This window comes from Anopheles funestus, chromosome 3RL, assembly GCF_943734845.2.
Source record: "Anopheles funestus chromosome 3RL, idAnoFuneDA-416_04, whole genome shotgun sequence".
Lineage (NCBI taxonomy): Eukaryota > Metazoa > Arthropoda > Insecta > Diptera > Culicidae > Anopheles > Anopheles funestus.
The window spans coordinates 72,850,502-72,878,026 of record NC_064599.1 but is presented as its reverse complement, the minus strand read 5'-3'; the positions used below and the strand labels follow the sequence as shown (position 1 = coordinate 72,878,026).

At 42.4% G+C, this 27,525-nt stretch overlaps 3 protein-coding genes across 6 annotated transcripts in view; all 3 read right to left on the bottom strand.

Moving 5' to 3' along the window:
- The window catches only part of LOC125767947 (uncharacterized), a 102,473-nt gene extending 89,290 nt beyond the window's left edge, over positions 1–13,183 (bottom strand). Inside the window, exons 1-3 of the mRNA XM_049434983.1 lie at positions 11,440–13,183; positions 9,094–9,291; positions 8,687–8,840 (exon numbers count right to left, since the gene is read on the bottom strand). Coding sequence (XP_049290940.1) covers positions 8,687–8,840; positions 9,094–9,291; positions 11,440–11,777 — 690 coding nt within the window. The 5' untranslated portion in view covers positions 11,778–13,183. The remainder of the gene's footprint in view (positions 1–8,686; positions 8,841–9,093; positions 9,292–11,439) is intronic.
- Positions 13,184–16,525: 3,342 nt separating this feature from the next.
- Positions 16,526–17,272, bottom strand: LOC125769557 (antifreeze protein Maxi-like). The gene has a single exon (XM_049438289.1). The coding sequence runs from the start codon at positions 17,270–17,272 to the stop codon at positions 16,526–16,528; it is 747 nt and encodes a 248-aa protein (XP_049294246.1).
- A 366-nt stretch (positions 17,273–17,638) lies between these two features.
- LOC125767949 (uncharacterized) lies at positions 17,639–25,194 on the bottom strand. 4 transcript variants are annotated; one of them, XM_049434985.1, is made up of 6 exons: positions 24,920–25,194; positions 22,358–23,932; positions 22,158–22,253; positions 21,851–22,014; positions 17,884–19,569; positions 17,639–17,807 (listed from the first exon to the last, which is right to left on the bottom strand). In XM_049434985.1, exons 2-6 carry the CDS (start codon positions 23,630–23,632, stop codon positions 17,642–17,644), a joined length of 3,387 nt encoding a protein of 1,128 aa, XP_049290942.1. In that variant the 5' UTR covers positions 23,633–23,932; positions 24,920–25,194; the 3' UTR covers positions 17,639–17,641. The 4 variants fall into 4 exon arrangements, with proteins under 4 accessions (XP_049290942.1, XP_049290943.1, XP_049290941.1 ...); XM_049434986.1 differs by having other exon boundaries at positions 22,364–25,194; XM_049434984.1 differs by having other exon boundaries at positions 22,358–25,193.
- Between the last annotated feature and the right edge of the window lie 2,331 nt (positions 25,195–27,525).

Below are 27,525 nucleotides of genomic sequence, written 5' to 3'. Positions count from 1 at the left end.
GAATATTCACCACCATCTGATAGATGATTCTCGGCGAGATTGCAACACACAGCAGGAAATGTGAAATGGAATCAAGAAAAAAACTTTTTCAATACAATTCCACCTCCGTATTTTTTTAAAGTAGTTCTACTCTACGGCTGCAGCATGGCAGAAGGTGCACAATCTTCGCTTTGGAATCCAATTTGATGTCACAACGGCTTACTTATGCTCCTGAGACTTGTGTCTTGGCTTTGTGATTGCATTTTCGGTTAATGTCGGGCAGGTATGTGTGACTTTGTATGTTGTTTCTGCTTTTGTCTCCCAACTGTAGAGGTTTTTTTTTTAAAACTTCATTGCTTTTTTTTGTTTCACGGCTGAATGGAAGGATTTTGTTAGCACAAACTTATGACCCTGTCAGATTTTCTTTGTCTATTCTCTTCTATTTGTTATTTTTGTGACGCTTTATCCTTTTACCATGCTCTATGCTAGTCAAGGATTTGATATGATTTTAATGATATTAATATTATTACGGTAAGAGCCCGAATAGAAAAAAGCTAGCCTTTTTTCCTGTACGATTCTGCCATATCGATCACGGCTAAAATATTTGGCTAAAATGTCAAAAATATTTTTAAGAAATTTGATCCGATAATCATCATATTCTCCACGCTGTTTATAGCAATTTAACTAACACTTTGGTAATTGAAGAGTTAAATATTTTGCTAGGACTTGAACCGAAAGGTCGATTTATTACGTGTTTCAAACGAAATAGACAAACGATAGTTAAGTGTCCAACGTCTGAATTTTTGTCAGACGTTTGAAAACCACCAACCAGACGTATGACTTTAATTGACGTATAACGTGAATCGACGGTCAACGGTTCTATTGATGGATTGGAATTCGGAATGGATTAGGTATAGCAAGAAGAAAGAGAGAGAAAGAGAGAGAGAAAGAGAGAGAGAAAGAGAGATCGTTCAAATCCTTCCCTACACGCGTCATTAGGATTACGATCGCTGCTGCTAGAAGCGTCACTCACTACTTAGAGACCTCGATTACCGAATAAAACATTTTCTTAGTGGTTTACCGTGAACTTGAGCAAATTGTATCATTCACAACTGATGTCTTTAACATTATTTTCCATTATCGTTTTTGCAATTAATAGTTCACCTTTGAAAATGTCATTTCCGAACTGATGGTTGACACCCAGACAGTCGATCACTGTAAATAAATGTTTAACCAACTATTTCATAGCAATAGAAATTCACATGTGTAATTAATAGCAATCATAATTGAACAACATTAACATTATCATTTACCTAACTAATTTTAAACAAACCATAACCATAAAATATGTTTAAAAAAATATATCTCTGGTACTCTTCAAAACAGCGCCATCTATCGAATAATATTGTGTACTTGTCACTACATAATTAATAAGTAGTTTACAAACACAAATGATATGATATAGAATTGTTTTTGCGTAAATTGCGTAAATTGTTGTTTTATCCTTAATTAGACCAAAAAAATATAGTTTTTTGAATACAAAAATAACCAGGGTTGTACTTTCACTACCGAAGGATATAAATTAATATGCAGACAACGCATGCGCCATACAAACCTTTGGTTTCATGAGACTTTTATACATTTCGCACTTCTTTTCTTCTCACATTGCACTAAAAGAAATGGTAGACTTCAGGTGAGATGATCTATTATGCCCCCGACGAACGAGCGAAAACTGCACCGTAAAATATCGCTTAAGAGTGCAATAATAGGAGAAACAGCAGCAACAAAAAAAACTACCAAGTACCACCATTCAACCGAACGTAATAAACATTCGCTGACAAAACTAAACTACCCCCACAACTCCACCGTTTAGCTTCCAAACCGAGATGCTCGAAAATGTCTCTGCATTTCCTGCAACACTCGACATGAATATGCAATGAGCTTCGGTGAACGTACAGCACAAAATAGCATTCATCCCGGCTCAGCATCGTTCGTTCCCTAACAGCTTCGAGTGTTTTTCTATAAAAACAAACATCTAAATTTCTATCACCAACGGTTAGACAAACCAATCGGGATGGGGCCAAAAAAACGCCCGTCACGATATATTCACACTCACTTTACTGAGGTACAAAAATGAAACTTTGCTCGCGCACAACACCCGATTTCGCTAAACATTTCGTGTTAAGAATACGGCTAAGTATCGCCCAACGGTAATCGTTTGGAGCCAGTAGTAGCGACAAGTGTCGAATCTGTTCGCGAGACGGTCATCGACATCTAGGGGATACGTTTCCGTATGCCACCCATGGAGCACTAATTAAACGGAATGGAATCGTATAACTCACCCGTTTGTACCATACGAGTAATGAATAAATCCGCCAGAGTTTAGTAGATGGGCAGTGTTCGTTGGAACAAACACACACGATCTGTTTCATTTTAATCCATTGTTGAAAACATGCTCTAGCATATTTGTAAAACCAATATTGAATGTTAAAATTGGAAAGATCCTTTTTCTCGCAAATCAAATCTGAAGAGTGTACAGTAAAACCATTTGATAGTTGAATATTCATCTAAAAATATTTATTTTACAATTTCAATTACCTTTTGTGTGGATATTATTTAATAATTTTCCATTAAAATTTCAACAATGGAAGCATCAGTGGGAAAAGATTTTAGGAATAATTTCAAACATTTAACTTATTTTTTAATCACTAATATTTGATATTTTGTGTGTCACACGCTTTTCAATTGGACATTTTATTTTCACAATTTCAATGAGTCTAGACATATGCTAATGCTTGGAAAAATTTCGCTCCTCACCATTCTCCACAAAAAAAAAAACCTTTTGTTTGCTGAACCAATAAATCGACCAAACGAGATTAAATTCCATCCCACGTCAATCTATTTACCATTCGGCTGGAAAAGTTCGCTTAATTTCAATCAAAACCCTTTTGCGATAAGTTTCTTTTCTTATGTACCGCGCTGCCCCGTATCACAATTTGCACGTCTGATAAATTGATTGACCCTTATCGCCGCATTTCGCTTGCCTCAATTAAAGGCCAGTACAAATGACATACCAAGTAAATATCATATCACGATCTATGGCAAATAGCGAGAAAATTAACATTTACCTCAAAACTCGTCACTGAACGGTGGAAGACACTCCAACCATGATCCCATTTACTCGAACGACTTGATACACACCCAGCCTCGTTCACATCCCGGACGCGGGTGGAAGTGAACAGTAACGAAAGAAACCGTCGAAGAAAAAAATCTCATAAAAATGTAAATTTTCAATAAAAATCGGAGTCTTAATCCTATTGCCCCGGCATTGCGCTGATTAGGACCCACCGAAATTGAGCCAATCGTCAGACGAATAACAAACGGGGACAACATTACGTTTCTTTGAACGTTCGTTCGTCTTTTTTTTTGTTACGGGTTTCGTCTCCTTTTTCCACCTTTTTATCCGTTTGCACTACGATTCGGGTTGGGAAATTTATCACCCTGAATGAAAATGCAGCCAGGAAATGCCGCCGGCACAGCAGCCTGACAAAGCAAAAATACAATCTCATTTATACTAGCCAATTTTATTACGAACTTTACTGGTGAAGCAATTTTATTGATTCTTCATTGATCTTTCATGTTAAAGAAGTTGTTTTCAATTTCATTAATCTAGCGCTTCTCATAAATTTGGCTTTTCTTAAACTGGGAGTAACGCGCAACGATCGAAAGAAAACCGAAATTAACACTCAAAAAGTAACGCCTGTTACGGCTATATTATTGAATGTTTCAAATATTGTATTAACTTTTATTTTTTTCTCGTTAGTAAATAACCGATAAAGTAAACAAACACAAATTTCGTTCGTTTTTCACCGCGCTGTTTGATAGAAATAAGATTGAATAGAATCTTTAAAGCAGCGTTACAGAGCGTTACTTTTTAAGTGTCAAAATTTTCGCTTAGCTTTTTTATCGGTGTGCGAGGCTTACCAACGACTTGAAATTAACGATAAATAAATTTGTGATCAAAATTTCGCACAATTATCGTAATAAAAATAGGTAAAATCTATTTTTTAAATCGTGCAACAAATACTTCAGTAATTCTATCTACTACTAGCATATTTTTCACTAGGTTTTAAAATATCAGTGATCCACAATGAATTTATTAAACAGATTCATCCGAAAAGCCTCAGATTGTTCTACTCTAAATGGGTTTTAATTTTCTCCCTAATAAATGACATGCTGTGAAACGTTGATTGTATGCTCAAAGTTTGTGTCTCACTTGTGCTCAGTTCATTGGACATGAAGAGCTGGACGAGCAAATGGAAAACGGAATCCTAATCGCAATACCTAAACGATAGCCAGCACGAAAATTCCCAGACACGCACGTACGCAGTAGTGTCGTGGTTTTGCTCACCCTGGAACCCATTTAGGCGCGTACTGGCAACTACCCACCGACCAGCAGAGGATTCGGTGAAAAGCTTTCGAAAATCCTGTCTGAATTTTTTCGTACGAGTCGCACCCGAAGCTGCAGCAAACTGTCAACGGGTAGATCATACTTGTTTCCCGCAAATAACTCGCAAAACACGCCATTCGTGATGCAATCCAATTCCCGACCACCGGTGGGACATGGCCGGGATAAATTGTTGCTCATGCCGTACCGTGGATACGCGACAGCATCATCCATCGAAAGCAAAAACCATGCTGCCTGGGCCCCGATGGCTGACTTACGGCTTAAGGGACGCTGAAGTTTATTTACTGCAGCAGAGCTCATACCACACACGGGCTCAGCTCCACGTCCCAGAATACTCTAGGCTGCGACAGTCCCAGAGCGTATTTTGTTGTACATCGTTCGGAGTGAGTAGGAAAACGTTGAAAAAAAAAACAAGCAAACAGCAAACGTTTTCGCGTACAAATACGTATCTGTTGCACCATTCGAATTCTAAATGGGTCCAAAGGATTTCTTACCGCATCGTACGGCTTTATGGTGATGTTTTGTATCATAACTTGATCAGATAGAATAAAAACGCAAACAATTTTTGTTAAAGCAAAAATATTTAAACGAATTTTTCAACGTCTAATCCTCTCGTTAGAAATAGAAAACATTTAATGTTCTACACAGACATCCCATTCAATCCTAAACACTAAGCCACCACCCTCGAACAATCCTTATCATTCCCAGCGGTTGCACTGTTTCACACTTCATCTTCGACCGGTGAAAAGTCGGATGATTTTTCCAGACTTCAGCCACATCCGACCGATGATGATCGTCCAAAAAAAGGCCACAAACCACGTTATGCACATGTTGGAGTGTTCTTTAACATAATTTTTGCTCTCCAATGTCCATAGGCCATCCCGTACCGTACAAGCGAATCGGCAAACGGTGTCCTTTGTCGTATGCGTCTTTGCCAAGATGTCTCACTGCACCGCACCGGGGAGAAAATAGAGGCCCGTATACGTGGTGAATGGAAGTGACACATGAAACATTTCCATATTTCATCCCTCGCACCAAGCTAACCGGAAGGCATCCCCGTACCCCTCCCCCCTCTCTGGGAAGGGACCGGGAAGAAACGCAACCCCAAAGCGAAAAAGGAAAAACACCCCAAAAGGCCTACCCGAGCATCCAACGTCCGGCTTTCGGTGGGACAGAAATGGAGAGTATAAATAAAATAAATAAAATTATTATGCAGGCGAATATTTGATGTTTTGCTGTCGAACTCTATCCCTGCTAAAACGGATCACACGAACCGCACGGAAAGGAAAACGGGGAATTTCGGGACGGTTGTTTGGTTTTGAATATTAAATGGTCTTCCAGTATGCTATTATCCGTACAGTGTGTGGTTTTCACATTTTAACTTTTGTGATCACTGGTCCCGATCAATGGAGAATCTGTTTTAGACAGTTTGGAGTTTGTTTTTTCTTTCGTTTTTTTTTTTGTTTCCGTTACATGTCAGCTTTACTAAATGTTTTCCGTTCGTGTATCACATGGAAGGCTTGTAAAAATTTTGACAAGTTCTTTTTGTTTGTTTAATGGTGCATACATAAATCAACGTGAATTGTCTGTCAGAAGAATTTAGCAATTAAAAATGTTTCATGTTAGTTTGTTGTGCGAAATAAAAAAAGCGTCTGATTTATATCTCGTTTGTCGTACGTCGCTCGAAGCAGCTTGTTAGAGTAGTGGTAGTGGCACTATCCGCCACACGACAGGAGCGCTACCGAAATCTCATCTGGACCACTATCCATTACACTCCCAGGGGTTGAAATCAACGAAGGTGTAGAAATGATATATCGAATTTTCCCTAAGTTGGTTTTAATCAATGTATGATATAAGAAGTTATTTGCGGAAAATAAAGATTTTTGTTTTAAAAATTATTTTAACCCAATTTAAAAAAAAATTGTCTCAAATGCCGTTCTGACAAGAATAAAAAAATGTCTCAACACGATGCACTTTTTCGTCGCAAAGAAACAATTGCACTACGGTAACACTCCATATTCAATTGGCCAGATGCTTTAACATCGTTCGCAATCACGAGGCTTTTCTTTCAATACAGTTTTTCTTCTACACCGCAAAAAAAGCTACACTCGAACAGAAAAAGGGAAAGACACTTCACCGAACACCTTCACCTTTCTTTTCACAACTGCACACGAACTGCAAATAACAGACCTGGAACAGATAGCTGGATTTCTTCCTTTTGCTACCTTCAATATTCTCCCTTCCTCGCACTTCCGAAATGTCTGAAGCTTATTGTTCTATAAATAATGTAAATTCTCAAGAGATACTCCGTACCGCGCGAGAACCAACAGCTAACCGAATGCGATCCACACCGAACGACAATCGTTGCACCCTTACCGATAGACTCCCTTTCTTTCGCAAAGATGAACCAAAAAAAAAAGAAAAAGCTTACCTCAACAAGGAAAGGACACTACGAAACGAGATCAAACACGACTCGTACCCGGAAGTACACTAGTCGTTCGCCCGCGCAATTTCCGTGATGCGAGCGCGAAAATGCTATCGACATTAATAATGCATCCACTAATATTCTTTTGTTGCGTTTTCTACCTTTACGGTGTGTGTGTTTTTGCTTCCGGTCTGCAAGCAGTTCCCTTTGGTCGACCTGTTTTCCTTCGCTTTCCTAACTCGTATCGTTAAAAACAAACACTAAAGTGAACGAAACACGGACAAATATCTTTCCCGCAATGGTTCGACGAAAGAAAATGAGTTTTCCTCAATGTTTTAGCTTGGAAAGCAAAGCAACTAGGAGAAGAAAGTATGGAAGTGAATGATGTAAAAATAACGATGGCGAGAAATAGTTGGTTCTTCTTACTCCGGGTGTTTTGTAACGTACGATGAATCACAAGATGAAGGTAGAAGTTAAGGAACTTTGTGCTTCTGCAGATAAGCGATTGTGTCGAAGTTTATTTTCGTAAATGAAAAGCTGCTTCCTGCTGTACACATCATATCACGTCATCCAAAGTGTTGCCAAGAGAACAACCACTACAAAAAAAACGATATAAATAGCTTGGAAAGAAACGGGAAAAGCACTACCAAAGCCTTTTGCCCTTTTGACGAGTCATCCTGGTACGAAGCGCGTTAAAGAAGGTGTTGTCATTTATCAAAAAAAATAAAGCACGACAGTAGCAGCACTTTGCTATATTAAAATATTGTTCAAGTCTTCCAAATCTAGGTTCTAGTGTGATAAGGAAAATTTCATAAACAGGAAAAAGCCTACCACTTCACTACTAGCTGGGGGCAGGGTCTTTAGGGATTCCGGACTTCCGGACTTCGGTGATACAAGGAGTACTCGCGCGAGTGTTGCATATAGTCTTTCCTAATTTGACCTCACGTCAGTTCGAAAACAATCTTATGAATCCTGACAATATCTCTGTAACGAAATTGAATATATTCTGATGCAAACTGTGACCTACTAATGATCACGTTCTAACTCGTCTACACCAATTTCAGCTTTTGGGATCTCACCAATCAAGTCGAAAGTAATTCTACTCAAAACATCATTTACTATGGTTACTGATAAAATTGTCTGGAGGTTTATTTTGGGCTCCATTATGAAGCCAAATTATTATGATTGATTACACTCTACCCGCATTCATCCATAGAGCCTTTTTGATATGTTTTATTGTAATGAAGATTTAGTACTGTAATTCACTGTCATGCTGAGTAGTTTACAGTATGTTTCCACTTCAAACAGATTCTACAACAGTGCTTCTGCTTGTTATGTGACTTTATTGGCCTCGTCTAAATAGATCACCGGCCGAGACTTGAACAACATTTAGCTAAATATTCAAATACCAATTGGGAGCACAACCTAGTTGAATATTAATCACTTCGCAGTCGCTTCAATGCGATATGAAATCAAACAGTTAAGAAACCCAAGTTGTGGGTCGTGGAAATATTTTGATTTTGAATCGCCTCGCTAAAGTAAAAGTTTGTACTTTGACACATAGGTGGCGCTACCACGATACATTTTAGCCAACCCTGATTGTATGCAATTCGCACTACATTTTGCTGAAGAGCACGTCCACACAGCACCCGAACGTTTTTGATAGAATAAATTCAAATTATTATTGTTTTTCATGAAATATTTATACTATGAAATTGACATAAAAAATGTCGTGCATTTCAGGAAGTTCCGTGACGATCAAATAAGGTTTAATGGTACATATTTAAACAATGAACAATGTTTAAGCAACTTACCTGTTTTCTCAGCATTGTCCTGGCCCCCGTTTCCATTGGATCCTTTCGTTCGAACCGCTCGAACTTGAAGCTGTTCGACCGGTAAAGTTCGTTGTCCTCGCCACGCCGATTACGGCACAGCCTGCGAGTGATAATGTTGCCACTGCTCTTAGGCCTACAGTGGCGGCAAGCGAGAGTGCGAGTACCGAACGATACCAAAAATAAAGAAGAAAAAACACAAAAGCTTGCTCATGAAAACATGAAGGCGTCAGGTTGGAAAAAATAGGTCAGCCCATTACGGAAATTGCAGCCACGGGCAAAAACTAGACACACCACTCTACGGTAAAGGGCTAAAAAAACAGTTTTCCTTTCCTTGCAGTTGGGAAAACTTTTCGGCCATCAGACACCAGGCGAAAGGGATATCTTACCCGCACGGTTTGCACTGCGTCATGTGCAGGTCCCAGTTGAGGTTGAAGTTGAACATCTTCAAACGGGCCACGGCTCGTTGTCTAAGCGATTGTTCGTTGGACTGTTGCGCGATAGTGACGGTTTGATTGTTGCCCCGTCGTCCATTCGAGGAATGGCCTTTGTGGTGACCACCCGATCCATGGCCACTTTGAGATGCGCTGCAAAAGTGAAGAATTTGAAGAAATTTTAAACATTGTTGCGATGAGTTAGAAGCGAAACTTTACTATCGAAAACGGTTTGTTGATATCTTCAAGAAAAGAATGGATTTTCATGAGATCTCCTCTTCCGGTGATAATAAACTAAGGATCTTAAAAGGTTTCCATGAAAAATAACATAATCTTAGGTAACAAAAGATAAAGTCGTGATTGCTAGAACGATACACAATTGTTTTGTATGATGATCGTTATCTAACAAAGTAATCAAAACGGAATCATGATATATGGATTATAGATTTATCGTTCTTCTTCATCAGTTGCTTAGAACAGAATTAAAGAGAGTAAAGAATTTCAAAGGCAGATTATCAGATGAGAATAAGATAGGTTTAATTATACCCTCTCATCGATTGTAATCCGGCAAATGAAGGAATCTCTACAATAAATAAAAAAACTACGCGGTTTTTTTATTAACTAAACGGTTTTATACCCTGGTTACATTAAAAGAAAGATAAAAGAAATTTGTAGAGTTTAGTATAGCCCTATAGTATAGTCTTGTACTCTGATGAAACCATGACATTTAACAGGGATCGGCAAACATTTGGCTGAACATTTTGGTATTTTTGTTAACACAACAAAAACATAAGTTCACAAAATTATTTTCAACAAAATCAACTTTATGTCGATACAGCAAGGTATGAAAATAATTCCTTCGACATATTTCTTTGTTCATCGAAAACGAAATATCAAATTATTATTTTTTTTGCAAATCATTAGCTTGAGCAATATAAAACAATAGTGTAGTATATCTGTTAAACATGTTGAGCATATATAAGAAAAAGTTCGTGCAGTCGTCTTATCGCCAAAGAACAATAAAACCCAGAAATTCATTAAATACATGGTAAAGGAAAACACAACAAACAACAAACATAATAAAGCAAAGGATAAGAAAAAAAGCAGCATTCAAAATATGTCAAGCTATCCTGCTACGTGGTAAAATAACCAGGCCAGGCCGTTCTAACCGAGCAAAAAAAAAATAGATCAAGAACACTGAAATGATTTAGGTCAAAACTAAGCAACAACCTATTATTAGAAATATTCTAACTGAACAAGTACAAACGTAAAACAGAGTGGAAATCATAAAAATTATAACACCCAAAAAATTACAAAAAAAATTAGGAAATCCAAAAATATAAAATATCGGATACATAAAACTTATAACTTAGCAATAATAGTTTTAATATAAAAAAAGAAAAACTTTCACTCTTACGAATTTTACTTGTAACGCAGGCTCTCGATGATTGCAAAGAGCAACAGATTATTAAAACATTCAAAAGTAATTGTAATCATTACAACAGTGGCAACTAAAGCAACAGTAAAATATAAATAAAATGTTTGCGTAATTGAATAATTTATAGAAACACATTTTAATGGTTTTTTTTAATACCAATTTATCATGTGGTATTAAATAATTTAAAACATGTGTTGATGTTGTTGAAGATTTGTTTAGTCATTTTTTGCCCTAAAAAAGATTTCCCTCGCCGTTCGTATAAAATCAGCTGGAACCGGGTTGGACTTTGCCGACCACTGACATCAGTTTAAAGAGGCACAGAGGCACAAAGAGGCACGAGATAAACGATTGTTAGATGATGAAATTTAACCTTTTTTTCGCTAATTTTTGGGCAGGAAAAAGCCACAAAATACATACAGTATTTAGGAAGCTACCTAGTAAGAGAAATATCTACTGACATGCTTTAAGAATAATTAATATTTTGTAGTGAAAACGAAAAGAAAGAAAAAAAATTATGATAGGTCATATAGATACACAATTCTTCCAAACTCGTGTTATTTCTGTCTACATTTCAAGCTCGTTATAATTCACGTTACTCAAAGAAAGAAGAGTGAATAAAACAATTCAAAACAACTTTTAAATGCTGTTTTTATTGCAAGTATTACAAAAAAAGGAACTATAACAATTAAAACATTATTCATACAATGAAACGACCCACAAAAACAACCGAAAAAAATCAACTAAAAAGATTGCAAAAAACAAACACGAAAAATAAACCTTTTGAAAGAACTGTTGATTCATCTCTGCTCACGCCAAGTGTGGGAAGGATAAATGATGAAAAATTCAAAAACCGTCTCACTTACCCTTCCCTGCTGGGTCGACTGCGTCGTCGCCGGCGCCGCCGTTTTTCCGACGAGGCCGTGCTTGCCTGAGGCACCACCGAACGGCGCCTCTGTACGGCCACCACCTGTGATTCACCGAAACCGGCCGAACTTGTCGTATCGGTCGAGTGGGGAACACCGGAAGGGCCAGCAGCCGTACCGGTACCAACCGATGGTCCTGCTGCTGCTGTGGCCGACGAAACATTTGGCACTGTCGTCTGTCCACCGCCGCTTACTCCGGTTGCTGCGGTGGTGGCAGCTTTCGATGATGAGGATCGTAACGTTAGGCCTTGATTTACTTTACGCCAAACACGCTCCATTCTGCAGCTACTTCGATCCCGCTTCCTGAGTGTTTTCCTTGTACAGAAGAAGGCTAACCAACGTTCTTACACTGTACGATACGAACCATCGCAGTGTGAGAATGTCTGTGTGCGTAATTTGATGGCGACTAGATGAAAAGTAGCACTATTTGGAACACACATGTGCTACATTCTCCACGATATTCAGCAATTCAGCACGATTCAATACATTTTAAAACAGCACGCTCTTTCACTATTTTTTTCTCACAAGATCCACACAAAAACATTCCACAAGGATCGTACCAACAGCAGGTTGAATCACCAAGCAGTAATCGCTTGGGAAAATTTTTCCATTCAACATCACTCACTCATGTCATTCACCCACTTTCTTTCAATAGGCCATGCGTTTTCCGCCATCACTAGGACGAGAAACAATCATGTGTGCGTGTGTGTGTACGTTTTGTCAAGAAGCTTCCGCCGAGCGGATCAGCCTTTTTGCCATCCCAAGGCACCTTTTCCATTGTATTTCACTTTTTCACCATATTTACCACAAAGATTCGCGTTATCCTTATCCTAACCGACTACCACCAAGAAACCAGCACCAGCTATTCTTCTGCTCGAAAACAAAGCAATCGTTTGCTGGTACGTTCCACGCGCACACACACACACGAAAACGGCACGTTTTTCTTCTACATTCTTCCTCGTGGTACGTGATAAAACGTTTGGAAAATCTTTCCGTTTCTGGATTCTTGCAACACGCCCGGAACAGCTTCCGCGAGGACAATCCACCACTAATTTGACACATCTCATTGCACACTCTCTCGCACCAACAGCACGGCAAACAGTGGCACAGGAATCATCGTCAACGATTACTTAGATACATTTGTTCACGTTTGATTTACGCACATTTACACGGTCACAGTGCAACACTATCGCGCTTCAGGTAGGTATATATTGTCACGAACTTATCTCACGCTAGTAGGTATTCTTAAACTAATTTCTCACCACCACACCAACGGCAAGCGTTCGATTTCGAGATTTTACACAAACACACATCATCTCTTTCTTTACCCGTTCGTGCCGTTCTTTGCGCTCCCGTCATGTCGTGCGGTTCGATTGATAGTTGGTATCCAAAAACGGTCAAACGCATCTCATCCATATGGCTTTGCTTCACTACCAATGCTCCTATCAACTTCTCACGACTGTTATCACCTCCGGGTTTTTCATTATACTAACGATACACACGGTGATTTGGAAAACATTATGCCTACGGTACGATAACACGGCAATTGCCTGCACGTACCAGATACGCGTCTCACAGGGATAGCCGCAAAACTGGAAACGTCATGAGGGAAAATTTTTGACAATAATCAAATCCATTTTGCTACGGGCAGCGCGAGAGATGAGCGTGAGCCGTGAGAGAGCGTGTGAGAGATAATCTAGTGAATCTCTTCAAGGTAGTATACATCTCCATGTATGTGTGATTCCATTCTACTAAACGATCTGTGCTGCCCTATTTTGTACATCTGTGGTGTTCAATAAAAGCTGATACACGCTTTAGTCGTGTTTAGTGTCAACGATACTTTAATGTGGCTCAGTACAGGAGCAGCATCGTGAGTAGAAACATAGCGATTAGGTATGTTAAACACTTCGATTACAGTATCAAACATTTTTCATTTAACATCTGCAAGAGCAGCCTTCTCTCAACAGATTTCCCATCACACGGTTCGGGAACAAAAACATGACTCAGGATGACTGGGTGGTCTCCTTAACTCTCCGACTCCCCACGGAAACTCTGCGCGTTTGGTATCGCCATGTGGGAGTGACGGTTCGTGAGATGAAAGGAGAGACAGAAAGTGAGAGTGAGAGCGCGCGCACACAGTTTCCCTGCGAGTACGAGAGGAAAACAACCACGTGTGTAACGACGCAACGGAAAAATGCCAACACTTCCTGGAAACGGTAACCGCCGTGACGAGTACCATATCTCTACACCGGTACACCGATACAGTGCGCAGCTGATACCAAAACAATGCAAAACAATGCACAAAAGATCGTTTATGTCTTATATAGGTGTGGGTGTGTGTAGTTGAGAATTTGATAACAGATATGTTTGTATTTTTTTAAATGAACGATTTAATTTTTAATAATTATCAGAACTTGTGTAAATGAGTTAAAAAAAGCTGGAAGGAATCTTTTAAAAGCTTAGAATAGTAAACACAGTTTTAAGTGTTTACACAAGAAGCAAGAAAATAAAAAATGCACGAAATAGAAATTATTATATAGAAATTACAACAGTTAACGATTTTAGCTGTAATTCTATTATATTTACCTACTTAAATTTTGTCTTAATTAAAGAAACACAACTCATTGTAAATTGAGAACTTCAGTTTTAAGAAATTTAATTACGTTACTTCAAAATAACATAATAACAAAAGAAAATTGTTACCAAATTCTATGATAATTGTTAAACTAATTCTCATTCGGAGCATTAAACAACTAAAATTAAAAGACCTCAACGAAGCTTAGAAGATGAACGGAAAAAATACAGAAAAAGACATTTCTTTCAAATTGTAAAGCAATTCAAAACATGGATAATTAATTTGCAAGGGACTGCTGCTGCTGATGCTGCGGCATAGAGGTTATTGCCCCATTTCCTCTCTTGTTCAAAGCGTTTACTTTATTGTTTGATTCAGTTTTATGTAAGAATTCTCAAAAACTGTTTTCATCCCTTCAACCGATTCCGATTCAAAGACTAACTAGGTTCAAACGTTTACAACACAGACCGACCTTTTGTCTGTCTCTTTAGTGTGATCTCCTTTCCCTAGGACTCTGAGAATTCTCTCTCTCTCTCTCTTTCTATTTCTTTTGTATCCTTTTCACTTTGCTTATCTTTCCCGGCGAGCTTATACTTATATGCGCTGTGTATATAATGGTGAATATGAAGAGTGAGGGAAACAATAAACAAAAAAAAAACAAAACAATTATAATGCCACCATCTCAGCATCATCCAGGGGGGGGCGCTATGCATAGAATAGCGCCAATGAACCACAAATGAATCTAAACAAACAAACAAAAAAATAAACATTCCTGCAAATAATTCACTTCTATAAGGTTCTAACTTATATCCCTAAACAATTTTGTTCGCAAACGCTCGTAAACGCAAGATGAAATTCACCCCTCATTTTATCGCAATTTCATAACATTTTTGGAAAATAAATAATTGTAATGATAAATGTAACGCCTAACCTATACCGTAGTACTTAGTCTTAGAGAGTGAAAAACAAAACACACAATATCCGTCCATTTTCCTAACGGTGTGTTGCTGTTGTTTTTTTCCTTTTAAATACGCGATACACTAATATGCGTTTGTGTTTCTTTAAATTGCAGTACTTTTTACAATCGGTGGTTAACACAGATTCGGGAGCGTTGTTCGTTTGGTTTGGTTTGCTTTTTAACTTCTTGCTAACAAACCAATCTCCCACTCCCTGCAATGAATTTCTATACCCCCCCTTCCATTACGTTTTACTTCATTCGTTAATCCGTACGATCGATCGATCACCTTAAATTTCACCACATTCAGTTCCCATACTTTCTGCCATGTTTCGATCAACCCTTCGATCACGGGTTAGATGATGGAGGCAGGATTGATAGTTTAAGTTCCCCCCCTTGTGTGAACCAAACAGTTAGATTAGCTTGCTTCAATTGGAATCTCTCGTTTGCTTCATGCATTTTGTCATAATCGCTCAAATCAGTCTAATGTTTTTGCTTCGAAGTTTCTATTATTCACATCTATTTATATGCAAATTCATGCACCAATCATGCATCCGAAGTCCATCCTCACAACAGCGGAAATGTTTTCTGCGCTGACGCGCCCTATTTAATGCTACCAGCAAAAGTACGTACACTTTCGCACGCAGCTCACACACCGCTGCTGTTTGTTTGTTGCTGCTGCTTCCGTTCGTTCAGTCATATTTCATATGTGCTAAATATATTCGTTTGTTCCGATTTTTTTTTGTGAAAGAAGTTTGCGAGACATGTTTTCTAAGGTTCTCGTTTCCCTTACAGTTTGAAGTGATTTTTAAAACACCTAATTAATTCATTACTAAGAATAATTCAATATGCTGCTACTTATCTTCAATTAGGGTAAGATTTTTGTTTGTCGTGCTGCGGTACAACATCGTCATCCTGTTCGAAACCCATCCTCTTCCTTTTTTTGTTTTTACATCCAACTACAAGGTAGTGTGGCATTCCAAAATTCCCCGCAACGACACACTACTTTTCGCGTTTCAGTTACGAAATCTAGCTCCTTCACCACCTAGCAAACGCTACTGCTTCGAACTCCAGGATGACGCACGCATTTCTATTAAGAATAAGTTAGTACTTTATATTTATAGGTCGCCTAAAAGCGATAGTAACTTTTGTTTCACATCTGCCTGTTTGCTGCTAACTGTTTATTTTTCCTGCTTACGACTAATTTTAATGTTTTCTGCAGCGATACAGTAAGAGATTCGTGCTCAAACTCGAGCTTTTCTTCCGATGGAAAAGCACCGAACACAGTAAGTTCCAGTAAGTTCCATTCTCACATCCACTACATTCCGTTCTTCCGTTCCGTTAAACCATGTACACCTGCTGTAGTGGACAGAGAGCGCTACCATATTTTTACACTAGCGCCGACGTACGATACGTTCACTTCAATGAATAGTGTAGATCGTCCCGAAACGTAAAGAGACTACGACGCACACCTGCACAACAAGGAACTAGAGCGTTGACTAAAACGTATCCCCTCCATACCAGGGATGGATCCACGGGGCAGATGGTGGCGGAGTCGGTGGATAAATGGTAGGTGAAGGTAACGCGCACGATCGGGCAGCTGTGCTTGTTTCGTACGCACTAATGCTGGTGCCACCACCGCCTGCGCCACTACCAACCTGCATCGGTGGATGGTGATACGGTGACCCCGTTGCAAAGTGCGGTGAGAATAAGCTGTTGTTAATTGCAACCTGCTGCGATGGCAGATGGTTCTGCTGTGGCTGCGCTTGCTGGTGATGCGCATGGTGCGCATGATGTTGATGTTGTGCCGCCGCAGCAGCTGCCACTAGGGCCGACTCTTGGAATGACGAATAAACGGAGGGGGGTACAATGGACGATCCGTGACCTAGCATGCGGCCGGCAGCGGCGGCTGCAGCTGCCGCCGCCGCTACTGCTGCAGCAGCGCTTCCTCCAACGCCCGATCCACTCTCGGAGTAGTAGTCGGCGATCGAGGATGAGCTTATCTGCGGTGTTGCAGCGGCCTTTTCCTGCTGATACCGACAGGACGACATGGTTTTCTTGTCGTACATACTTCCACCGGAGCTGGTAGAAGCGGCAGCAGTACCGGCACCACTCGAACTGGCACTAGTAATGGCAGATCCGAGACCTCCACCTAAGGAAGGTGTATTGAACGCTCCGCCGGAAAACATCGCTGCTGCAGCACCCGCAGGCGACACTACCGAGGATGCAGTGGAGGTGGAGGACATGCCTGCCATTGCTAAGGCAGCAGCTGCTGCAGCTGCCGCAGCCGACGCAGACGATGATGTAGCTGATGATGACGAGGATAGAGAAGCTTTTCTAACACTGGCGCTTCCAGGACCGGCTCCGGCGGTTCCTACGCTGTTGCTGCTACTATTACTGCTGCTGCTCACCAATGAAAACGATGAAGATGACGGTGATGGTGTAAGGTTGCTCCAACCGGCTGCGGCCGCTGCTATACCGCCACCACCAATACCGCTGGTAAACGAATCGCCAATGCCACCGCCAGTGCCAACACGATTCGACGTAGATGATGATATTAAATCCGGTACGATCGTGCTCTGAGGGCACTGCTGCTGTACCCCCCACCCCAATTCCTAGCTGATGCGGGCCCGCTTATTGGCCTGCGTTTCCTGGTTCATGTTGCTGCTGCGGATCATGTACTGCAACTGCGGCATGTACGTCATCACGTCCGTCACCTGAATCATCGGCATTTTGTCCACGTTCGTCCGTCCCGCTTCCTGCAGTGCCTGATATTGTAAGCTGGAAAGAACAAAACAAAACCCAAGTTAAATGGCTGTTTTACCTTGGGAAGCACAACCTCGACTCAATTGCATACCTGTTGCCCACGAACAGACTTATGTCCAGTGCGCTCAACACACGCCGGCACACATCCAAACTGATGTACGGGAAGAACACATCCTTCAGATCGAATATGGTCATCAGATACTCCGTGTTCCGGTACGGTGTTTTGTTCACACAGTAGATGATCTTGTTTTCGACCGGTTTTTTCACCACCTCGTACGGTTTGTACTGCGTGACACCAACATTCATCTCCGGCAGTACGATCATGTTGCCGTGCCGTGTTTCCGCCGCCAGACTGTTGATGGCCGCCGCTGCCGCTGCAGTTGCCGCCGCATGCTGCTGATGCTGCACCTGCTGTTGCTGTGCTTGCTGTTGCTGCTGCTGTTGTGCTTGCTGCTGCAGTTGCTGCTGTATCGCGGCGACACTAGAGTTGCGGTAACTGTTTGCTCCAGCACTGGCTCCATTACCGCTGCCACCCGTAGAGCTGATCGAAACCGATCGTCCACCGATCGATACCGAGCTGGAAGCAGCCGATCGTCGTCCAGATTGCGACTGTTGCTGCTGCTGCTGTTGCTGCTGTTGGGCAACTGCTGCCGCAGCCGCTTGCTGAACCAAATGCTGCGCTCCTGCCATGCTAGACCTTTGGGTAGAAGATAGATCGATTACATCCGACAATCCCGCTGCAATCAGTGCATTCAAGTAGGGAGATCTTCCGTCACTGACACCTGTACCGATGCCACCAAACTCACTGTCTCCACCAGCGCCGGCCACCTGCCTGCCGCCAGCACTAGTGATAACACTCTGATTTCTCGTATACTCAACCCTGCTACTACTACTACTACTATTTGGTCTACTTCTATCGTGTACTATAACGCTCTGAGGAACTACTTCAGAGCCAGTGGCGCTGCTGCTGTTGGTGGTGCTTTCCCGGTACGATGGTAAATGTTTGCCGCTGTTGCCGCTTTTCCCGTGCCGGTGATTACTGTCACCGCTACGATTCGTCGTTTCCAACATTCGCTCATTTATGATCTCGATATCCTTGCTTAACCGCAGATGGGCCAACAGATCGACACCGTTGGTAACGTAGTTATCCATCAGCTCGTTACCACTACCGACCGGTATCAAGGCCGGTGGCGGTTGCCTTGCCTGGCCGCCCTTCGGTGAGGCACGCGTCGGTGAACCAACCGGTACAGCCGTGATTGAGATTGGATTCTTCGGGTACGCTACCGACTGCAGTCTGCCATTTGCACCAACACCACCGTACCCGGCGGCTAGCGAAGCAGCGACATTTGTTCGTACAGCGAACTCTTCCAGCGTGCTGGCACTTCGTTTGGCCGCCGGTGTGATCGTTACGTTACGTCCCAATGAAAATCCGTCCAGATTGCTGGTGGTATTCTGTCTGCCACACGTCATGGCAGCAGTAAAGGAAGCAATTGCTGCAGCAGTACTAGCTGCGTTTCGATTCGTACCAGTCTTCGCGGTTGCTGAACGGCTGTTGTTGCCGCCCCCGGGGTTCGCCATTCCGGACGCACTGGCCATCGTAAGCTCGCTTATCTGTTGCTGATTCAAGCGGGATAGGTTAACAGTGCCGTTGGGACTACTGGTGGTTGCGAATATGGACAGAGCGGGGTTTAGGTTCGGTAAGGTATTGCCATTCCCACTACTACCGGAGTTCGTGCTCGAACGAGGGACTGAGGATGCGCCACTGCCACCACTCGACCTGTAGGAAAGGCACATTACACAATCGGGAGTACTTTTTTTTATGCAGTTTCTTTGACTCATAACAATAGGAGAGAGAAAGAAAAATATATAAAACGTTCACTAACAAACACACTGCAATCTTTTCATTTTGGCTCATTTGTGACATTGTAATCAGAGCTGTAACTTGTTTAAAGCTTGTTTCCCAATGCTAATTCGCTAGTTCGTTAAAGTTAGTTCCACTCGGCACTGTATGATAGCCAATTAACATAACGCATCTTTTAAATGTATAGGACACGTTTAAAAAAAAAACAAATAATTCGACATTTAAAACCGTTCAACTTTACTCTACATTCAACTGCATTTTCTTCCAAACAAGCACGTATGTTCCCTAAGAAACAAAAAAAAATAGGCTAAACTCTGCCACTTATGATGAATGTGTTCATATCTCTATCATAGCTATTCAGAACGAACTAAACGTTCATCAGTTAGTAGTACAAGTTGGCCAATCTAAACCAGGTCGAATGAGGCAAAAGAATGGGAAGGCGACGGACGACGAAGGGGTGTTTGGGGGAGGTAAGGAGTGATAAAGTTCCGAGATTCTTCCTCCGGGTGGTAAATAACGTAAGCAACAGCAACATTTTGACCATATGTCCATCGCAGGAAGAGGAAAGCACACACCACACAACACGCCACTGAATCTTTGCTCTGTTCTTTCTGCAACGGGGGAAAAAGCTACTCTGAATGGAAAAAACTAAGAAATAGTTCATATATTAGACGCTTTTGTTTCTTTAAAATCGTTCATATGGAATGTGGGAAGGGTCCACACAAAATTAAACAGCTCTACTAAATAAGGCAAACACTTAATCTGTGTTTTTGCTTTTGTGCAAAAGATTGCGGTAACGAACAAAAATCGTTCAATACTAAAATGCCGCCGAGCGACGCACAAAAAAGGGAGAAATAAATAAACCAATCTTATACAAACCAGCAAACAAAGCGGTAACTTATGTAAACAATCAAATAAAAAATAATGCAATATTATACATACTCTCGGAATTATCCTACATTGAAAATATCAACAACGATTCCCTAAACTATGCTTAATTAGGTGACACACACTAAGTTTGTCTGCTTTGTTTACATTTTTGATCTTTAAATAATAATCAGTGCTTCCCTGTAGATGTCGTTGCATCTTAACTGTCACATACAAATGTCATTGCTTTTGCTGACAGTCTAAATCAGGGGTCTCCAAACTACGACCCGCGAGCCCTCCCGAGATATCCCGAGATTGGCCCTCAGCTGTGGCTATTCCACTCAATGCGGCCCACCATTTAAAGAGTTTGGAGGCCCCTGATCTAGATTTATCTATCAAGATATCAAGCATTGAAGTTGTTAAAAAACACCGCTTAATGGTAATCGGGAATGTTTGAACACGCGACATTAAGATCCTGAGTTCTGTTCTGGCGATAAAAGAAAAGCTAACAATGCAACGATTTCTAGATCTTCGAAAGGGAAAAAGTTCATTTGGAAATGGTTATATTTCGTGGAAATTGCAATAACTACCTTAACATATTAGCATATTTAAAAGTTGTACTAATACTTCAAAAAAAGCTCCTCGAATTAAGCTAAAGGACAAAACAGTTACAGCATGGCGGTTTTATGTAATAAATTTCCACAATTCCTTCGATTTCACAATTGCATTCATATTCTTCAATTAGATTGAAGCTCAAGTATTTGTTTAGTTACATTTGCTTTTAGCTACTTGACCTACAATGCAGGGTAGGACTATTCTTTTCCAGTAAAGGCAAATTCTAATCAGACAAAAAAAACCCTACGAATACAATCATTTAACACGTCCCAAAACTCAAAATCGTACTAATCAAAAGTAACGAATGGCATTTAAAGGAAACAAACTAAACATTACAACAAGGAATTAAATGAACAAAATGCTACTCAAACGTACAACTTAACTACAGCCAAGTGTACACGGACAGGTTGGTGTGTAGGGGTCTCCAAAGTGTGTGACTCGTCAAACTGTGTGACTTGTGCTACATTTGGAGATCCTCACTATGCCCAACGGCAGTTTGCCAGTGTGTGTGTGTATGTGGATCGGAAGAAATCCTTCGTGATCGTGGCTCGGGAATGTTGATTGTTTCAGTAGCTTGCCAACTTAGGACAAAAACTCCAACTGAAACACAATATTCCTGAGCGATCTTGTCTAACTCGTTGACTGTGAGTGGACATAAAAGGGCGAGGACACTTTCATCCTCTTTTTTCCGTCTATCCTCTCAAAGTGTACTTACAGATGAGCTTGAACCTGTGCCGATCGAACCAATGGTGGCGGTACTTGTTGATTTTGTGACGATCGAGATGTCAGTGACATGGCCGCATTGTACAGGGAGGAGTTGTACTGCTGCATCGAGTGCATATTTTGGATGTTGCGTATCTGTGCCTGAGCCTGGGCCGCCTGAAATAGGGAAAGAAACTGTAATTGTTTAACCCCCTTGCTGAAGGATGTTGGTTTCGCTAGTGATGTACTGCATCTTGGGGACCTAGCATCGCACCCGGGATACACCCCGCGTGTCGTCGTGTGCTTGGAACAGCTCATACCTGCTGGGCTTGACTTAGTCGTAACAGTTGTTCCTGTTGGGCGGATAGCAAGTTGGGATGGTTCGATGGCACCATATTCCAGTTGTTGGTAAGGGCCTATTTGCGATGAAAGGCACATGGAAAGAAGGAAGAAAAAAAAAGACAAGCGTTAGCGAACTTTTGCCGTGAAGAGTCGCACACCTTACGCTAGAGGAACGAACCTGTACAGCGGCTGTAATACTGTTCATTTGGTTGTTGGTTTTGGCAAGATTCTGTTGCGTTTGCAGCGTCTGGTAGACGTTGCTGGTGCCCTTCCGTGCGGGCGCACTGTTCATCATGGCCGGAGTTTTCGGTGGTGGCTGAGCGGGCTGTCGCGTCCAGTGGACGGTGTTGCTCTTCGGTCCGGACAGTAGCTGCGAATCGACGACCTTGCTCGGCCAGTAGTCCTCAAACTCCGTCCCGGGTGGAAAGTAACCCTTGATGTCGGTCAGACTGATCACCGCGACCGAATCGCTTGCGAACAGCTCATTCCGAATGCCCTGCACCTTGCAGCAGAACTTCAGGTACGATAGATCCCACCCGGACAGATTGTCCGCCTTCAGCTTCAGGTTGTCCGTTTCACCCTCGAAGTAGAACAGTGGCACCATCTTCTGGTAGTCGCGCACCGTGTACGGTACGACCGATTCCTTGTTGATGCGGATAAAGCCACACTTGTCGTTCGGTGTACTGCAACCCATCAGCAGCTTCTTGTAGCACACCTCCAGGAACTGATAGAATTTGTACGCATCGGACACCCGGACGACCAGGTCCTTGAGCGTGAATAGCTCGCGACCGAACTGCATGTCGCTGTGCTTCTGGTTGATTTCGTTCAGCAGCTTACACTCGGCATCGGTGATGTAGTACGACCGGACGCAGGTGCACGTATAGATATCCTGGTGCAGGTAGTTCAGATACTTGTTCAGCAGCTTCATCTCCACCATGCGCACCGCACAGTAGCGTTCCTGCTGGCGCAAGATGAACGGAATGTACACCTTGGCCGGGAAAACCTCCCAACCGAAGTGGCCCTTCTGACTTTCTTCGTCGTTTGCCTTCTTCTCCCCGCTACCATTCACATCCGATCCACCCCCATCGTACGCCTTGCCACTGCCATTGGACGCCACGCTTTGGCCACTGCCCAGCGGCAAAGCGACGGTGGTAGCTCCGCCTGCCGTCCCCGCCATTACATTAGCTGCCCCGGTTGCGTTCACCCCGGTTGCGTTGGTCGGTTTGCGCGTCAAATAGTTCAGTATGTTTGTCTGGCCGGGTGTAACACCGTTAGCCGTTACTGTGGCATTTACTGCCGCCGGTCGGGCCGGCACTTGTTGTTGCTGTACTGCGGCCGCTGCCGCCTTTGCCGACTGTTGCTTATGTGCCTCCACTATCTTAGCCGCCATCTCCTTAATTTCGGCTTCATCATGCCTCTCCTGTTTCACCGTTACCGGTGCCGCGGATGACATTTCTCGGTGCGTCCACGTGCGAGGGCTCAAAACAGACACCACCTACTGCCCCCCCCCCCACCGGCGTGTGCCTTCTTCTGATGCGCACACACGAGTTGGCTCGTGTGTGTGTATAGGTTTCCTTTGCACCAACGGGCTTTTTGTTTCCAGATCCAAGATCAAAAAGAACCCGTAGAGACTACTTTGTTACTTTGTTTTGGGAAATTTTCTTTCACTCAATTCTTCTCTTCCAGATACGTCGGAACTGTCAAACGCTTCACGTAATCATAATAGCCTTGTAATATCACTTACGACAGTACACTATGGAAATTTTATAACACCAACATTAAAAACGAGGAACTTTGAACCGGAAAAAAAACAATGTAATCGCAGATACACTATGAACTGTTGGCAGCACAAAAAACACGGTTGTCACGGCACTTTTTACACCGAAGAGCTATCAACACTCTCTCGCCCAGCTGAAGATGCTGTTGCGCTGATCTCCGATGGAAGACACCACCTTACCACCGCACATTAACACGAGACTCACTTTCCTTACCGACTTTGCTCTTACTTTACCAACACTCCCCCTATCTTCTTCGTTTCCTTCGCAAAAAGTGACAACTCTTCTTCACGCTTCCAATCTGCTAACACCGAATTCCAAAGGATGATGTTGTTTTTTTTTCTTCTTTTTTTTCCGTGTCACAGCATGCGTTGCTTAAATACAACGGATGATGAAGTACTGAAGGTTTGCGATAATTTCCTGCCAACACTTCACCTATTATTATTGCTTTAGTGTAGCACTACCAATAGCACACCAACACACACACTCTTGTGTACGCACACTACTCACAACCCCGCACACACAACAGCCAAGGTTGTTTTCTTCTTGTTTGCGTTATTATTTACCGTGCGCCACCTCTATCTTCAATGCCGTGTATCTCTACCTCTCGCGCTCGTTCACACACACACACACACTCACACAGGTAAACACACGCAAACGTACGGGGTTCAGCTTATACGCACGCACGCACACTACTAGTGAGGTGCTTACGGGGAATGCTGGAATTCACGATCTCTTGCCAAATTTTGCCCTTTACGGCCGCATACATACACACCGACGCGCGCCTACTGCACAAAGCTCACTTGCAAGTGTTGCAAACTTTCCAACGGTGCACACACCGTGTTTTTGTATTGTATTGTCACAAGAATGTACACCTTCAACGAAAAAAGCGAAAGAAAAAAACACTACACATCCATATCATCTACGGTGCAGGAAAGTGGGGGGCAGGGAATAAAACAACATACGAATATGCCCACGGTTGTGTCTATTATCCGTACAAAACTGCACACACTGCCGTTCTTCGTCTTGCTAACACACTGGCTCGCTAGTAGTAGCGCTAGCTGCTGCGTGCGGGTTTCGTTCTTCTCTCATCTACACGTCGTTATTTTGTGTGGAGACGGATGAACGTAAAACACCGAAAAACCCCGGATCGAAATCCCAACGCCTGGTGCGAGCAATGCACGGTGCGACAGGGAGAGGGCATCCGCGCACACACGCACCAGGCACGTGGATCCGAGCGAGACGGCCCGACGAGCACACAGCACACTTCGCTCGGGTTCGGCGAAAAGACCGTGAAGCAGTAGTCTCGCAACCATAGCAGGCGCCTCCACCATTGCTTCGGTTGTCTCGGTTCGTCATCATCGTCGTCGTCGTCGTCGTCGTCGCCGTGGTTGTGGTCGTAACCATGGTGTTGGGTTGTTCAATCTAGTGGCGTTTGTTTCCCGTTGTAGCGAATACGGGGGGTGTGTATGTACGAAATCAGTCTAGGGGTTGGCAAAGCGGGGCAAAGGGAAAGGGAATTGGTGGTGAAGATTGGAACAAGAGATAAAAAAAAAATATACACACACAATGTACATACACGTATATACGAAAAAGCCAGTAGTACGCCCTCATTTCTCTTCTTCTTCTGCTTTTTTCCCTCTAACTCTACGTCCTCGACGCGCGCTGTCAGCCGCGCCAATACGCCTTCCCCACACTCTTTCCCCCGTTTCCTCCTTTTTGACCGATCAGTATACCCGCAGCAAGAGGCCAACGGTGAAGCGAGAAGAAATAATAGCGTTAAAAAAAATAATATAAACGAAAACATACTTTGGCGCCTTCGGCCGTATGGAAGTCTCTTTCCCGTTCGCTTTCTTTATCTTCTCACTCTCTCTTTCTCTCTCTTGTGGGTACTACGGACCGCGGCCAGTATGCTGCGCTCCCATTCCAACTCACCCCTCCCGCTGAACGCTCGTTCAAGCTCCTTTCTTTCCTTGAACCTTTTACGATTCGTCTGCACCATCCGGCGTAGCTCTTCCACGTTTCTTGCTTCCTCACGCATTAACACTGCTGCTGCTGCGTGCATTTGCGTATGTGCTGTGTTCATGCGCTTCTTTTTTATTTCTTCTTTCCATCCGAACAATCTGCTTCCTCTCCCTGCCTTTCTCCTCCTATTGCTCACGCTTTACTGGCCCGTACGTATGCGTACGAAAATTATTTTCGCGTTCGTTCGATTGGAAACCACCATCCACAGTGGTTGGGGCATTTGTTTTTTTTTTTGTTGGGGAAGGGGATAGTGCATTTTGGGCTTTGTGCATATGTCTCTCTTCGAAAAAAAAATATTGCTGCATACCGTCAAACTGTTTCTAACAGTGCAGACATGCAAGGTCATCGGCAAACAATGGTAACAACGAGTACAAAGTGCACCATCAATAGTGGCTTCGTTCATTTTTGAAACAAATTTCCAAAGAATCCATCCGTTGTCAGCTTCAGCCTCAAATGAATGATCTCAGCATGGGACATGTAGCAGTGTGCTAACGTTGATAAAAAATAAATTTCACCTTGAAATATCGCGAATGATCCCTGGTTGCTTTGATGTATTTGTCAAAGAAACATAAATTTTTAGACTTCAAAAGCAAAGCATTACATCAAAGAAACCTAATTATCGCTGCACGCAATCTAAAGCAATTCCCAGCTGCTTAGCCAATCATTGCGATTGTCCCGACGACGATCACGCACACTTCGATAAAAATAGTTGACTCTGTGGAAACTTTTTCTGAAACCACATCGTGGCACACAAACACCAGCAAATAAACAATACCCATATACATATATACACCCAGCGCCATATTGCCGATAGCAAGGCTAAGCGAACCGGGCCAACGAATCCAGCAGAGATAGAGAAGGTCGGATAACAAACACATTTCATTGCTCTTCGCACGCTCTAGGGTACCACTACTACTGCTGCGTGCAGCCAATGTATACAGCGTAGCCTCTGTAGCAAAGGCGAGACTATACTGCGCTCTCGTTGATATGCCAATAGCCTCACAGAAGTTAATTTCCTTTTCTTGTAAACCTACCCCCCCCCCCCCCCCACCCGCTGTGATTGAATTATTTATGCAAAGTGTAGCTTCTTTCTTCGTGCAAATAAATCCCACTGACAGCACGCGCACGCTACTCACAGATCATTCGAGATAGTGTACGCATCCCTGACGCTGGAGTCATTTTTTTAATACTTTCTCCGCCGGATTTCGGCTGAGCATATGGTGTGGGCAGCGGATGTATAATTTTGGCTACGGAGTTAAAATCAATTCATGATATAAACTATTATAACTAATTTTCGAGAATGTTATGTCAGTAGCAGGTGTTATGCCATCTTTTCCAACCCGATAAAGCATGGTCCGTACTCATGTTTCGTCCTGCTGAACTACATTTCGATGCCATAAAGCGTAATTTTATCGATTTGTTCTACTAGTAGAAGAAGAATGTTAAGCACACTCAGCAATAATTTTATAGTCGTCTTTAAAAACATTTACGGGCGCCTGCAGACGAGACTACCGACCAATAATACAGTTTCGCCTTCGGTTTATTT

What these genes read in the sequence shown, in the direction of transcription:
- LOC125769557 (XM_049438289.1), bottom strand. Translation starts at nt 17,272, where the DNA reads ATGTCCTCCACCTCCACTGCATCCTCGGTAGTGTCGCCTGCGGGTGCT.
- LOC125767949 (XM_049434985.1), bottom strand. Translation starts at nt 23,632, where the DNA reads ATGTCATCCGCGGCACCGGTAACGGTGAAACAGGAGAGGCATGATGAA. An exon ending in GACTAAGTCAAGCCCAGCAG is followed by an intron (nt 22,015 to 22,157) that starts GTATGAGCTGTT and finishes TCCCTATTTCAG; the next exon opens with GCGGCCCAGGCTCAGGCACA. An exon ending in GCACAGGTTCAAGCTCATCT is followed by an intron (nt 19,570 to 21,850) that starts GTAAGTACACTT and finishes CCTTTCCTACAG; the next exon opens with GTCGAGTGGTGGCAGTGGCG.